At 45.4% G+C, this 15,369-nt stretch overlaps 1 protein-coding gene across 1 annotated transcript in view; it reads left to right on the plus strand.

Moving 5' to 3' along the window:
- myo10 (myosin X) overlaps positions 1-15,143 on the plus strand; it is a gene marked incomplete at its 5' end in the record, with an annotated part of 96,231 nt that extends 81,088 nt beyond the window's left edge. Inside the window, 19 exons of the mRNA XM_080542730.1 lie at positions 179-403; positions 1,016-1,055; positions 1,214-2,146; positions 2,488-2,608; positions 3,434-3,677; positions 4,086-4,181; positions 4,487-4,580; positions 5,431-5,486; positions 6,168-6,310; positions 7,153-7,344; positions 8,459-8,616; positions 9,132-9,255; positions 9,516-9,813; positions 11,269-11,476; positions 11,692-11,828; positions 12,089-12,209; positions 13,094-13,582; positions 13,700-13,891; positions 14,135-15,143. Of these exons, the coding sequence (XP_080398856.1) occupies positions 179-403; positions 1,016-1,055; positions 1,214-2,146; positions 2,488-2,608; positions 3,434-3,677; positions 4,086-4,181; positions 4,487-4,580; positions 5,431-5,486; positions 6,168-6,310; positions 7,153-7,344; positions 8,459-8,616; positions 9,132-9,255; positions 9,516-9,813; positions 11,269-11,476; positions 11,692-11,828; positions 12,089-12,209; positions 13,094-13,582; positions 13,700-13,891; positions 14,135-14,245 (3,982 nt within the window). The 3' untranslated portion in view covers positions 14,246-15,143. The remainder of the gene's footprint in view (positions 1-178; positions 404-1,015; positions 1,056-1,213; positions 2,147-2,487; positions 2,609-3,433; positions 3,678-4,085; positions 4,182-4,486; positions 4,581-5,430; positions 5,487-6,167; positions 6,311-7,152; positions 7,345-8,458; positions 8,617-9,131; positions 9,256-9,515; positions 9,814-11,268; positions 11,477-11,691; positions 11,829-12,088; positions 12,210-13,093; positions 13,583-13,699; positions 13,892-14,134) is intronic.
- Positions 15,144-15,369: the final 226 nt, after the last annotated feature.

Genomic DNA, 15,369 nt, shown 5'->3' on the forward strand with positions numbered 1-15,369 from the left:
CAGTGTAGAGCAGAAAGAAGAAAAAACGATTCACTGTCCCGTTACTTACGCAAGGCACTGTACATTCATGCTTTATTGAATTTGTACCTGTTTAGTCCAATATAATAACACAGGTCTATCTTATATATATATTAGTACATTAATACATTATTAATTTCCTTTTCATTGATGTCCACAGGAAGCAGTATCGGAAGCTGCTGCAGTGCACTGTGGTCATTCAGAAGAACTACCGGGCTTTCTATTGGAGGAGGAAGTTCATGCTCCTCCGATGGGCGGCCCTCACCTTACAGAAACGCCTAAGAGGCCAGCTGGCCCGCAAGGTCTACTGCCAACTAATAGAGGAGAGGAATCGGAAGGAGGAGGAGGAAGAGCGTCTGAGGAAGATAGAGGAGCAACTGGAGAGGTGGGATATATTATTCTTGCTATATTGAGAGATGCAAAGAGATGTATTTTGGGCAAGTGAGTTTTAAGATTTTTGTTTTTTTTGTTAAACATGTAGGGTTTATAGGAACAAGAGCTGGAATTTTACAAATTTAGGAATGTTGAGTTTGCAGGCAGGATGAATTCACCATCCCTTTTCAATATCACTGGCCCAGTAGTTCAACATTTTTAATCTCAATCAGATCCGATTTTGAAATCCCATTTTTTGTGATTCAGGATCAGACAACTCGGACAGATTCTGTACCAGTATTTCAAAGCAATTCAGGATAGGATTACCCTGATCCAGATTCAGACTTTTCAAGATTACTAGATCCTGAATATCAGTGCTTTAATCCTACTGATCTCCATCTAGTGGATATGAAAAATAATACAAGGAAGACAAGAGACCACAATGCAGAGACATCTATAATGTCTAATTATATTTTTTAAATACATAAAGGACATAAAATCATAATAGAGTACTAAAGAGATGCTATTATAATGTCATATGGTCACAAGGTACACTATCTGTGTGTTGTATATACACATATGGAATATAGAATGACGTGATATCTTTGTCTCTTTGGCCTCATAGGGAGAGGCAGAGGTTGGAGGCTGAACGGTTTTCTCGAGAGGTAAGAGTGCACAGCAGTATATTGCCCCTTTCTCAAGGCCATGTTGGATCATTGTGTTCTGTCTTTCATGTGTCCACCAACCTTAAAATACCAAGCTTAAATATACATACTAAACTTTGAACGTAATGTCTTATGTCGTCTCTCTTTTCTGTCCACAGGCAGAGGAGGCTAGGAAGAGGATAGAGGAGCTTCATCGTGCCCAAGAGCTCAACTCTCTGGCTCTGGTCCATGCTCAACAACTACAGGTGGTGAACCGTTCTCCAGAGACGGAGGAACTAGAGTCGTCTGAAGCGTTAGAGGAGGTATCTGAGGAGGAAGAGGTGGTCCGGCCCCAGGACTCCTCCCAGGTAGAAGAGATCCTCCGGCTGGAGAGGGAGATCCAGGAGCTTCAGAGGCAGAAGGAGCAGCAAGAGCAGTCTCTGACCGAGGCCTCCCTCCACCGCCTGCAACACCTCCGCGATCAGGAGCTCCGGAGGCTGGAGGACGAGGCCTGCAAGGCGGCCCAGCAGTTCTTGGAGTCGCTCAACTTCGACGAGATCGACGAGTGCGTGCGCAACATCGAGAGCTCGCTCGGCGTCGGAGAAGAGGAGGAGGAGACGGAGAAGATAGGCGGCGGAGAAAGAGGAGAGGGTGAGGAGGAAGAGGTGGACGAAGGCTTCGGCGCCGACGACGACGCCTTCAAAGACTCGCCCAACCCCAGTGAGCACGGCCACTCCGACGGCCAGCGCACCAGCGGCATACGAACCAGCGACGATTCCTCAGAGGAGGATCCCTATGCTAACGACGGGGTGATCCCACCGAGCGAGCTGCTCCACCAGGCCCTGCCTCTGCCACCGTCACCCCAAGTCGGCCACGGTGCCTCCTCCCCTTCGTTTGAAGCTCAGTCAGAGGACCTGGTGGAGCTCATCCCGCCGGACGAGGACTCGGACTATGACCAGGATGACTATGACGAGGGAGCCATCGTGTCCAGCGGCAGTGTGGCGTTCTCCAACCCCCGCAGCGGGCAGTGGTCGCCAGACTACCGTGGCTCGGTGGGCACCTACAACAGCTCAGGGCCCTACCGCTTCAGCTCTGACGGGGCCCAGTCATCGGTAAGGACAAGCCAGTGGCTTTTCTTCAACTGCATAGTTGTCTATAGTATACCTAGAAATTGAGTGGGTTATTCGTGGCGAGGGTTTGGTGTGATTGGGGCGATTGCAGAGTCCGGACCTAGTACCAAACCAACTAATTTTGCGGGTCCACTTTAGTGTGAATGGTACATGCTAAAACTCCACTAATATCATTGTGACGCAATCTTGAGATGTGTTTCGCCCCCAAATCTTGATTGTTACTACCGATTGTTGATATACTTGGAACTCTGTCCTCAAAACATGAATGATCTCTGCCTTAGATTAAAAGCGTTTGTGTCTCCTCTTGTCTTCTCCTTGCTCAGTTCGAGGACAGCGAGGACGACTTTGATAGGTTTGACACGGATGACGAGCTGTCGTACCGACGGGACTCTGTCTACAGCTGTGTCACACTGCCGTACTTCCACAGTTTCCTCCACATCAAAGGTAAGCTTCACCTCATTTCTATAAACAATGTATCCAATAAGAAGTCATGATCGCATCTTACATCCAGTTGGCCAAAACGCTTGTACAAGAAACAGAATCCTCTCCCCGGTGATCTGTGTTCATATGATGAGAGAAATTAAGACAAGTAACCATATCATCTCAGAAAGTAATTATTCACCACTAGGTGGAAGAGCCACACAATGGCACCCGACATGGCTCCTATCCCTCTCTCATAGGGCTTACACACCGGCAGTTCCGAACGCCGGTTCGCGTTCGCGTGCCGAAACCTCCGAACGTTGGCGCTGTCTGGCGAACGAGCCACGAACGATACACTGGTATGAACGCGGGCTCGTTCGCCAGACAGCGCCAACGTTCGGAGGTTTCGGCACGCGAACGCGAACCGGCGTTCGGAACTGCCGGTGTGAAAGAGGCCACAGAGGAGCAGATGGAAGCATTGTTTGTGCTTGTTGTGACCATGGCACTTTACCCACCCCCCCCCCACACATCTCTTTTTCTCTATGCCCCTACCCTCATCATCATTTCTCTCTCCCTTCTTCTCACTTCTCACTCCATGTCCGTCCTTCTCTCAACTGCAATAATCGGGACATCAATAACTACTTTAACAGTTGTATGTCAATATGTATGTGTTTCTCAGTCTACTGTACTCTACTGTAGCATCTCTACCTCCTCTCTCCTAAAACTTCACGTCGCAACTGAAAACGATGATACAATTGCAAATGATAATATTTCCTACTCGTCTCTTCACATGAACTTGCCTTAAAATCTGTCACTCCCCTCCCCTCCCCCTCCTATCTCTCCCTCCAGGTGGCCTGATGAACGTGTGGAAGCGGCGCTGGTGCGTGCTGAAGGACGAGACCTTCCTGTGGTTCCGGGCCAAGCAGGAGGCCCTGAAGCAGGGCTGGCTCAACAAGAAGGGCGGCGGCTCGTCCACGCTCTCTCGCCGCAACTGGAAACGCCGCTGGTTCGTCCTGCGCCAGAGCAAGCTTATGTACTTTGAGAATGACGGCGAGGACAAAATGAAGGGCATGCTGGACATGCACACTGCCAAGTAAGGGAGGACAATACAAGAGAGTAAAAGGGTACAATGACGGATGTAACGAAAGAGAGAACTTTAATAACAGACCAATTAGGCCAATTAGGGCCTAAGGAAAGCCTATTAATCAATTGGTGTATTACCATCCACAGTAGGTGGTTATGTTAAGGACACACCGCTGCCAAATAAGGGGTGATGGGTAGTCTTCATGGCACATATCACAGTATAGTTACCGTAACTGCCAACAAAGGAATCTGGGGTAATGCAGCTAGGATTTTGGACCAAAGGGCGAATGGAGTCTGTTTTGTTGGTCACTCTGTGCTGAGAAATATAATGACATGATGATCTTGCTACTCTACTCTTCCAGTTTGTGCAACTTCAGAAGGGGGGCTGATCTAGCATTGTATAATTTCTATCTTTCAGAGAGATTGTGGATAACACAGGCAAGGAGAACGGAATTGATATAGTCATGCCTGAACGCACCTTCCACCTGATTGCAGAGTCTGCTGAAGATGCCAGGTGTGTGTGTGTGTGTGTGTGTGTGTGTGTGTGTGTGTGTGTGTGTGTGCGGGGGGGGGGGGGGGGGGGGGTACGACAATCCTTTGCATGCAATAATTGCCTAAAGTCTGCAACCCACTGACTCCACCAGAGGCTTGGTATCTTCTCTGGTGATGCTTTGCCAGGCCTGTACTGCAGTCATCTTCAGTTCATCTTCAGTTCATCTTCATCTTGTTTGTTATTAGGTTAATTTTTTGTATGAACCAACAACTTTGCGATTGGCTGACTCTCTCTTCCTGTCTCTGTTCCTCTCTCTACGGCTCCAGTCAGTGGTTCAGTGTCCTGAGCCAGGTCCACGGCTCCACCGAGCAGGAGATACGAGAGATGCACGATGAGCAGGCCAACCCCCAGAATGCAGTGGTGAGTACTGGAGGAGGGGGATGATGGGAAGATGAGTCCAATGGCGATGGCCAGGGCTTAAACTCACAAGGGGTCTATTTCATTCAGCTAAAATCCTGTGTGATTCGGTGTGTTCCCGTCCCTTCTCTCAAAAAATACATTCCTTCTGGCCAAGAGGGTACCACAAGTTAAGCAGAAAACACCCTTTTGTTTTACTGCACCAGATTTTGCTCTCAGAATCATTCATCTACTCATGTAGAATACATTTGACTCATGTAGAATACATTTGACTCATGTAGAATACATTTGTGTTGTAGTATGATTATGTTGGGGATTTTAGAAAGGACTATAATGTTATTGCACAACATGAGTTGATGTGTAAACGGCACTAGAAACTGCCTGACTGCCTGATCACTTTCAACTTTATGATTATCACATTGGATTCCTGAGGTGTCGAGACATCTTGTTACGATAGCGCTTCTGACAGAGTTAAAACATTCCACATTCCAACGATCGTCTGAATTATATAAATTGTATTCATATTCATTCGTTCATTCATTCATTCATTCATCCATTCATTCATTCATCCATTCATCCATCCATTCATTCATTCATTCATCCATCCATCCATTCATTCATTCATCCATCCATTCATTCATTCATTCATTCATTCATTCATCCATTCATACATTCATTCATCCATCCATTCATCCATTCATTCATCCATTCATTCATTCATTCATTCATATTCGTTCAGAGGATTGCTGGTAGCCCCATTCATACTCTGAACCTCACCTTTGTGTGCACAAGAGTGTGTTTATGCTTGGACTGAGTATGTCCTCGGTCACACCTTGTCTGTTTCATCCTACAGGGAACACTTGATGTTGGGATGATTGATTCAGTCTGTGCTTCAGACAACCCTGAGCGGTAAGCATCAGGATACAAAAGATGAATCTTCATTGTAACAACATTGTATTATGTGGTTCCAGAGTTCTCCAGTACATGGCAGCAGGTATATTTAATGGATCAGTTTGGATCGTAGCACAAACCGCTCATCTCCATTACTATATAATTCCAATACAATTACTATCATACTAACAGCATGTTCACACAATGTCGTGACCAGAGTAATTAGCTATGGGATTACTCCTTAGAGCAAGTGCACCAGCACAGATCTTGTAGAGAAGAGAGGATGATAAAAAGTGCTCATTTGCTTAAAAAAGAAATAACAACAAAATAACAAGCACAGATGGTATATCGTGAGCTTAGAATTATACGGTTCTATCTCCGTTTAGGGCAGTTCAGAGATATTGAGCGTCAAAGTTTTTACATTCCATTATGTTTTGTGAGATGGAACCTTTGTATTTTATTAATTACTAACCAAAAAAAAATCAACATTTAAAAAAATAACACCATACAGGCATTAATAAACACCTAATGGATCAGATTATGTAAAAAAAAAAAAACTCAATTTTGACAAAAATGGAGATAGAACCCTATAATTCTAACGTCACAATATTTTAACCAACTCAACTTCCAAACAACTTGGCAGTGACAGAATGTGAACCTACCTACACCACTCACTGATTCTCTCCCCTTCCCTCCCAGACCCAACTCCTTTGTGATGATCACGGCCAACCGGGTGTTACACTGTAACGCTGACACCCCGGAGGAGATGCACCACTGGATCACACTGCTGCAGCGCTCTAAGGGAGACACGCGGGTGGAGGGACAGGAGTTCATCGTCAGAGGTGAGAAAACACATGTACATTTCAAGCCTGCAAACTGTGACACTTTAAATAATGTGAAAAAATACTATTGTGCAATATGACAACCCTAGTTGACTATCTGTGCAGTATAGTACAGTGGATTGTGTACATAGCCTTTATTTATGTAAACCAGCTCCTTACCTTCTTGTGATTTTATTCTTTTTCTAAAAGTTTTTTTTTTTTTCTTTCCTAACACCAGGGGAGCCACCCCTCCTAAATTTCGTTGTTTGGTACCTGTACTGTAGCAATGACAATAAAGTCCATTCATTCATTCATTCATTCATTCATTCATTCATTCATTCATTCATAACACGCACCCACAAGTGTATGGGGGGCTGAGGGAGGGGACAAGGCTCATGTTCAAGAAAACTTAGAATCCTAACCCTAACCCTGGCAACTTGATTCATATCAGGAGTTGCAGTAGTGTCGTTGATAGTTTGAGCATCTGTAAACCATCTATATTTTAAAGGGGCAATGTTGGATTCAAACAACAACAACAAAGCGGTCACCCCAACACTTTTTGGGGGTAAACGGCCGAGGGAAGGGTTTGGAACAGGGTTTGTTTACAATTACATTGCGTACAAACAATGGAGTAAAACAAGCTTACATAAGCAACGGCTGTATTATTAAATTAAAACGGCAATCTGAGAATCAAACAACAACAACAACAACGGCGGTCACCAGCCAAAGCTGAGGAATGGAGCTGGTGACTGGAAGATTGGGATGTCTTTCTAATAAGATGTGATGGTTTGGGATACCATCGTTTAACCTTATTCTATAATGTGTTCCCTCTCTCTCTCTCTCTGTCGCTTGCCCTCTCTCAGGCTGGCTGCATAAGGAGCTGAAGAATAGCAGCAGGGCTTCTCTGAAGCTGAAGAAACGCTGGTTCTTGCTCACACACAACTCCCTTGACTACTACAAGAGTTCAGAGCGAAATGCCTTAAAGCTAGGCACATTGGTGCTCAACAGCCTCTGCTCTGTGATCCAGCCCGACGAGAAGGTCTTCAAGGAGACAGGTAGGAAAAATGTTGCCTCATGATAAGTGCTACTGTATATGCCACATACTGTGTGTGTTCCATGTCAGGTTCGAACTCCAAATTTGAACCTTATGGCATACACAATCAAAACAATCTATACTGCGTTGTTGGACAAGAGTTATGGTGTGCAAAGTAGTAATGGGATGGGGTTCAGCCTATTTTCATGATCAGGTGAAATATCATCTTACCCTGAGTTGTCCTCATAGACCAGTTATGAAAGTTTCTCCGGTTTCGCCGTTCTCCACTTTGCTACTGCAGTACAGGCTAACAGTTAGTAGTTCTATGATAGACAGGATTCCAAGTAAGTCATCATTGTTTTAAATTACATACCAAAGGGCGCTTAGGTGGCGTAGCGGACTAAGCGTCGACCACGTAACCGCAGGGTTCCCGGTTCGATTCCGGCCGCGGACATATCCTGCATGTCATCCCTTCTCTCTCTCACCCATCCTTCCTGTCAAATCTCTACTCTCTCTGTCACAATAATACAAAAAATAATAATAAAACATTTATTATTACATACCAAAATCTCCTCAGAGAAACTGTTGGGACAAAGTTGACTTGCAAGTTAACCTTGAATTGTATTTATTTATGTTGCATTCTATTGAAAATAAAACAATTACGGTCTCTATAATCTATTTGCTCAGAACTGCAACGACTTCCTCTTCGTAGGCTCACATGGCCCAAAGGATACAAATGGAAAGTTATCTCTGAAAGAGATGAGGGAGATCCCTCACACTCACTTTTGTGTACCTTTCACTGAAGACCCCTATTCAACGCCTGGTACATGTGTATGAGATAGGACGCAGCAAGGGTGCCATTTTATCCAGCGAACCACTCTTCATGAGCTCAGCTCGAGAGGGGCAATGAGTTCTCCTTCAGAGAACATGGGGTACCCTCAGCTGGGTTTTGTAACCCTCAACTGACGCGGTTCTGTCCCATTAATATCTATTACGCAAAGTAACGATTGATATTGATTTACGGAGGTTGTTGCCATTCATACAGTATCCTTTACAAATAGCCCACTGGTAAATCTATGTTAAAATGGTCTACATTGAATTCTGTCTCACCTAATTCCCACTTTCTTTTTTACCAGGATATTGGAATGTGATCGTGTATGGTCGTAAGCACTCGTATCGCCTGTACACCAAACTCTTGAACGAGGCCACTCGCTGGGCCAGCGCTGTGCAGAACGTCATCGACACCAAAGCTCCCATCGACACCCCCACACAGCAACTCATCCAGGACATCAAGGTATGCAAGGGAGGGATCAACTGTGTCATTAAATTGACATGATCAACATTGTGGTCCATTACAAGTGAGGGTACCTGTCTTATCATGGTGTAAAAAAAGTACATCTAAGGAAAGAGAGACAATGTCAAAAGTTAACTGTTAAATGCCATCAGGTCCCACCCAGTGCCATTACACTCCCTTCCTTTTTCCAGTTCCTAGTTATATTTCTTGTTATTTAGATTGATTGATCAGAAATCCCATATTATTTCACTATCTATGTACCCTCCCTCCACCCCCACCCAGAGAGCTTTGGACTGTCTGGACATGAACACTTGAACACTTGATCTTTGCACTTCTTATATTTATATTATTTATGACTCTTGCACTATGATGTTGGTTTGCACTGTCTTGTCCTGTCTTGCACCTGTCCTGCTGTAAACCGTGCTCCACTGTCCCAAACCAAATTCCTAACATGTTTACATGTCATGGCAATAAAGTCTTCTGATTCTCATTCTGATTCTCCTCCACATACACAGGAAAACTCTCTGAACTCAGAGGTGGTGGAGCAGATCTACAAGAGGAACCCGATCCTGCGCTACAGTCATCACCCGCTCCACTCTCCACTGCTGCCCCTGCCCTACGGAGACATCCACAGCAGTAGTAAGTCTTATTAAGATAGACAGTCGTGCCCATAACTTTACCTTATTTCTGATCATGCCACCTTCTCTATCCCTGCTCACCATGCCTCCCTCAACTTAACAGGGCACAGCCACACCCACCCGCGATTACTTCCTTATCACCCCGAATTTAGCGTAGTGTGTTCGGAGGGTCCAAAAGATCCACGTTGAGAGCAAAAAAACGACTGGACTGATTTGTTTAGTTAACCTTTTGTCTGACCTCTGACCCCCCCCCCCCCTCAGCGCTGAGGAACAAGGGCTACACCACCCTGCAGGAGGAGGCCCTCAAGGTCTTCAACTCTCTGCAGCACTTGGAGGGCGTGTCCGACCCGGTGCCCATCATCCAGGGGGTGCTGCAGACGGGCCAGGAGCTGCGGCCCCTCAGGGACGAGCTCTACTGTCAGCTGGTCAAGCAGACCACCCGGCCCCCCCAGCCAGGCAGCCCCGACAACCTGTGCAACTGGAAGATCCTGGCCTGCATGTGCTGCACCTTCATGCCTTCCCGTGGAATCCTCAAGTACCTCAAGTTCCACTTCAAGAGGTGAGGAAGGGGCGAGAGAGTGAGAGTGTTATGTTGGTGGCTACGGTTATGATTTGATAAGAGGGTCAGGATTAATTAGGGCTATATCTATTTATTTTTTACGTACATTTTACAAACATTTTTATTTGACAGATATAGTAGAGATTTAGACAGGAAGGATGGGTGAGAGAGAGAGAGGAGGGATGACATGCAGGATATGTCCCCGGCCGGACCCTGCGCCCAATTAGGGCTATATTAATCAGATTTAGTATACATCAGACCAAGAATAAGAAGTTAAAGCTAGAGGGAGTGTTGTAGCCAAGTAAAAGTGAATGTTGTACAAAGGAAGCTGCCAGTGGAGAATGAAAGTGGCAGCGGAGAAATATTTTGTCGTTAGGCTGTTTTGGTGCCCAATGCACAGTGCGTGATGCGTGTGTAGGCAGTGGCGGCCCTGACTGCAACACTAGGTAGAACTTTATAGAATACAGCAAATCCCAGAAAAAAAATACGGTCTGTTACAGTGAACAGACTATGTTTGGGAAGCTCAATGGATTCTGAGATAGTCCAGCATTTTATGAGATAATGGATCATTGGTTCACAATTGTACCTTTTCTGACCACTCTGCCAAGCAAGGAGGAGAGAGGACAATGTGGGCATATGTGCAGTAACAGACCAAAAGAGATTCTGGAATACAAAGATAAAATCTGCTTCTTCAATAGTAGCTCCTATCACAGCCTAACCCTAACCCTAAGGACAGTCATTCCACTCCCTATCTCCCATTAAAGTGAGTAAAACATGCAGTTCCTATGACAGTGGCAGCAGAGGGCGCACCTCAATAAGGACAGTTAACAATGAAGTAATGCAGCTTAAAACCTACAAATTGATCTCCAAAGACTATTTGTTAGATAAGGGGGGATGTATATTCTAGACAAGTTTGGATACTAGTACAAACAAGTTAGGGGAGTTGGTGACAAGGCAGTTTAGTTTCCCATGTTATATCAATGAGACTAAAAGGCCGTTCTGGTCTTTGTGTTCCTAAAACAAAGTGCCTCCCATGTCCGCAATTTGAACGACATATCGTGACGTTAGAATTATAAGGTTCTATCTCCATGTTTGTCAACATTTAGTTTTTTTACATAATCTGATCCATTCGGTGCTTATTAATGCCTGTGTGGTGTTATTTCTCAAATGTTGACCTTTTTTAGTTAGTAATTCATCAAATACAAAGGTTCCATCTCACAAAGCATAATGGAATGTAAAAACCTTTGACACTCAATATCTCTGAACTGCCCTAGACGGAGATAGAACCTTATCATTCTAAGCTCACGATATGCAGAGTTGAGTGTGTTGCTGTCACTACTGCACGCAGGTGTAGTAAGCCTGTGTACCGTCCATTAGGGACATTACGTCAGAAACCTGTATCCAGATCCATCCACAAACATGACAGGATCTCTTCCTCCCGTCTTTCTCTCCCAGGACTCGAGAGCTCTTTGTGGGCACGGAGATGGAGCGCTACGCCTCCTTTTCTCAGGACTCGCTGAGGAAGACCCGTGCCAGGGAGTACGTGCCCTCCCAGGAGGAGATCCGTGCCATCGTGGCTCGCCAGGACATGACCACCACGGTCCACTGCCACGGAGGGGGCTCCTGCAAGATTACCATCAACTCACATACGACAGCAGGAGAGGTGAGTGCTATGGGGAAACAGGCTGCGGTGTTGTCAGCTAAATGGCTTATATTATTATTATTATTATTATTATCATTATCATTATTATTATTATTATTATTATATTAAAACTGTGAAATGATTTACTGACTGTGTGTGTGTGTGTGTGTGTGTGTGTGTGTGTGTGTGTGTGTGTGTGTGTGTGTGCGTGTGCGTGTGCGTGTGCTGTGACCCAGGTGGTAGAGAAGCTGATCCGAGGCCTGGCTATGGAAGAAAGCAGGAACATGTTTGCCCTGTTTGAGCACAACGACACAACTGACAAAGCCATTGAGAGCCGCACAGTGGTGGCCGACGTCCTTGCCAAGTTTGAAAAGTAAGTGTGTGTGTGTGTGTGTGTGTGAGAGAGAGAGAAATTGAATGTGTCTTTTTTTACGGTATGTATATTCACTCACTAGGAGGGTCGGCTGGTTGATATGAAATCAATATCAATGTGTATGTCTGAGTGAGCCAGTACGTATTTTGAAGATGTGTGTATCTGTATGTGTGTGTCTGTGAGTGGGTGTATGCACTTGTAGCCTATGAGTGTGTTGGTGTGTGTTTGTGAGCACTCTTAACACACACTCTTCTTCTCAGGTACTCTTCAAGTCAAGATGAGCTCAACACGGGCTGGAAGTTCTATTTCAAACTGTACTGCTTCATAGACACTGACAATGTACCCAAGGACAGTGTTGAGTTTGCCTTCATGTTTGAACAGGTAAGAGCCAATAAAAAAAAAAAAATCTGCCATCCCTCGTTGTAGATGTTCTTTCAAGATACAGTGTGGTCATTTGTTATTAGATTATTGGTCATTTGCTTTTAGATGTGTTGCGTTTCAAGATGACCATTTGCTATTAGATGGTTTCAACATTCATGATTCGTCGTGGTCGTTTTATTTATTGATATGACCATTTGTTATTAGATGGCTTCAACGTTCGTTGTGGTCATTTTATGTGTGAATATTTTCTGAAATAATGGACCAATGCCGCCCAAGTACTACTCAAATGGTATCAGCTTGTGGACACAGGTCCAAACGCAGGAGTATTGATAATGTGTGTCAGCAGTAACAGATGAAAATACCACAGCGCTGGAGCCCTGTCTCGCCTGCTCTCAGGTGGATGGAGTCATGGTAATAGAAGCAATGGCAACGGTTCATGGCAATGAGCAGGTCAATCAGTTGTGCTGAATAATTCTGCCATTGAAAATAGCAATAATATTTCATACAGACATTAGCACCACTGCCAGTGCCCGCAATTTACAGCATTAAAATAATAATAATCATTTTGCCATTTAGCAGACGCTTTTAATCCAAAGTGACTTACAATTACAGGGACATTCCCCCTGGAGTAACTGAGGGCTAAGTGCCTTACTCAAGGGCACACTAGTAGTGGTGTGGTTTCAAGTGGGATTTGAACTCACAACCTTCCGATCACAAGTCCAACTCACTAACCACTAGACCACCACTACCACACTACCAAATATAGCCCTTAGTCTCTATTCAAAGATTCCTCTCCTTTCTCAGTTTCCTCTTTTATTCCTACTCTCATCTCCCCTCTTTCCTCTCTCATTCCTATTTTCTCCCCCCCCCCCTTCCCCCACAAGGCTCATGAGGCAGTTATCAGAGGCCAGTATCCAGCCCCGGAGGAGACCCTCCAATTCCTGGCTGCCCTCAGACTACAATACCTCCTCGGGAACTACAAGTCCCAGACTGTTGTCCCTGAGATGTCACAGGTGTTCCCCATGGCTCGGTTACGGGCCCGCATCCAAAACTCAGCCAAGACCTTCGCCCCGAGAACGGGAACGGGGTCATTGGCAGAACGATCCAGCAGTAGTGGTGCGGAGAAGAAGCGCTCCAGCTTCCTGGAGGGGACGCTGAGGCGGAGCTTCCGGAGCGGCTCGATGAGTCGTCAGAAGCTGGAGGAGGAGAACACGCTGGAGGTGTGGATGAGGGAGGAGGTGGCGACGGCGCGAGCCAGCCTGCTGGACAAATGGAAGAAGCTGCAGGGGATGACCCAGGAGCAGGCTATGGTCAAGTACATGTCTCTGGTCAAGGAGTGGCCCGGGTATGGCTCCACGCTGTTCAATGTGGAGGTGAGTGATTGTCACTTAAAAACCCGGATCCGCCATCTGTGTCAAAGTCCTTCCCTGTTCCTGTCAACTCCATTCCTTGATCTCATGTATCTCTCTTCCTCCTCTCTTCCATTGCAGTCCCGTAACGAGGCCTTCCCCGCTGAGCTGTGGCTGGGGGTGAGCAAGGAAGCCATCTCTGTGTATAAGCGCGGGGAGCCCTGGCCTCTGGAAGTCTTTCCCTATGAGCTCATCCTCTCCTTCGGGGCACCACTGCCAAACGCCTACAAGATAGCCGTGGAGGGGCGCGAGCTGTTGTTTGAGACAAGTCTGGTATGTACTTGAGAACGAAATAACATTATTTATGGTAATTCGTCATTGTCAATGATCCAGGACTAGGCTAATTTTGCTAGACATTTTTAACAAGTCATGTGTAATTATTATTATTAATTATTAATTATTATGTGTAGGGTAAGCTCTTCAAATACAATGTACACGTTATGACCAACTCTGTCCACAGAGACAGTGTGTGACTGTAAAGTCCTGACCGTCCTCTTTCTATCCTCCACCCCTCAGGTAATGGATATTGCCAAGCTGATGAAAGCTTACATCAGCATGATCGTCAAGAAGCGCTACAGTAACTCGCAATCTGTCAGCAGCCACGGCAGCCAGTGTAGTGCCTGGTGAGGCCCTTCACCCCTGACACTTCAGCCTTGATCTTCAATCTTTAATTTCTCATCACTGGGGAGGGTAAGCTTGGCTAGTAAAAGCTTTATCAGGACACCCTTCCTCAGCATATTGGAGAAACAGGCTTTTGGACACTGGATCATACTGATTTTCAAAATGCTAAAGGCCAACGTGCTTTTACCGCTTACGCTAAGCAAGTAGATGTCTTTCTGATGCTAACGTGCTAGCATTACAAGGGCTTTTGTTACATGGTGAGGCTACCCCCCTTTTAAGTGTTACTGAGGCAGTACCTACGAGTGTTTGGAAGAGGCCATGGACAGTCAGAATGTAAAAAGGCAGAGGAGATGGAGAAACCCTCTAATTCCACGGTTGGACCACGGATGACGCCTCAATTGGACGCCCACTTTTCTGCTTGGGAATACTCTGGGATTGACAATTCTTCAGCAACTATTCTCTGGTATTATCAAGATATGTAAATATACTGTACAACTCATCACTCCAACTAATTTCAAGTTATAAGATGGATAGTCATTGTTTCAAGGGGGATGTTGCCAGTGATGTAGATCCTCAAGTGCCTATACCGGTAAATTCAAACTTTAATGGAATAGGGCAGCTAGGTCCAATTGATAAATAAAGCAGTGCAAACACAAGGGGCCTCATTCATAGAACGTGCTTAGATCAAATTTTGATCTTACCCGTGTCGTACGTAGAAAACCACGTCAACGTAGTGATTTATACAATTTCAACGTGAGTCAATTTGATCGTGGAAACGATCGTAGCTCGACGTCGAGTATTCAACTTGCTTACGCACATTACCTACTGGTTATGCGGAGTTATTACAGGCATGTGAGCCGCACTGGGAAAACGTTGCCTACTGTAATTCATGCGAAGTTTAAGTGGCTCGTAATAAAATTAACGATGTTGTTACCAGCCGAGAAAATTGGTTAAATTCAAGATTTAAAGGGAACTAATGTTTATGATTGTATTTCAGTCTTTCTTTATATCCCTCCGGAGCTGTCTATCTCTCTTCAACATGCCTATGCCTTGCCCGGCCACGTGCTAAATGATACTGGATTTCGAGTTGAGTCGGGATGAGGGGGAATGGCACCCCCCCCTGAAATAAA

The sequence above is a fragment of the Nansenia antarctica genome (assembly GCF_963989245.1).
Source record: "Nansenia antarctica genome assembly, chromosome: 12".
Taxonomy (NCBI): domain Eukaryota; kingdom Metazoa; phylum Chordata; class Actinopteri; order Argentiniformes; family Microstomatidae; genus Nansenia; species Nansenia antarctica.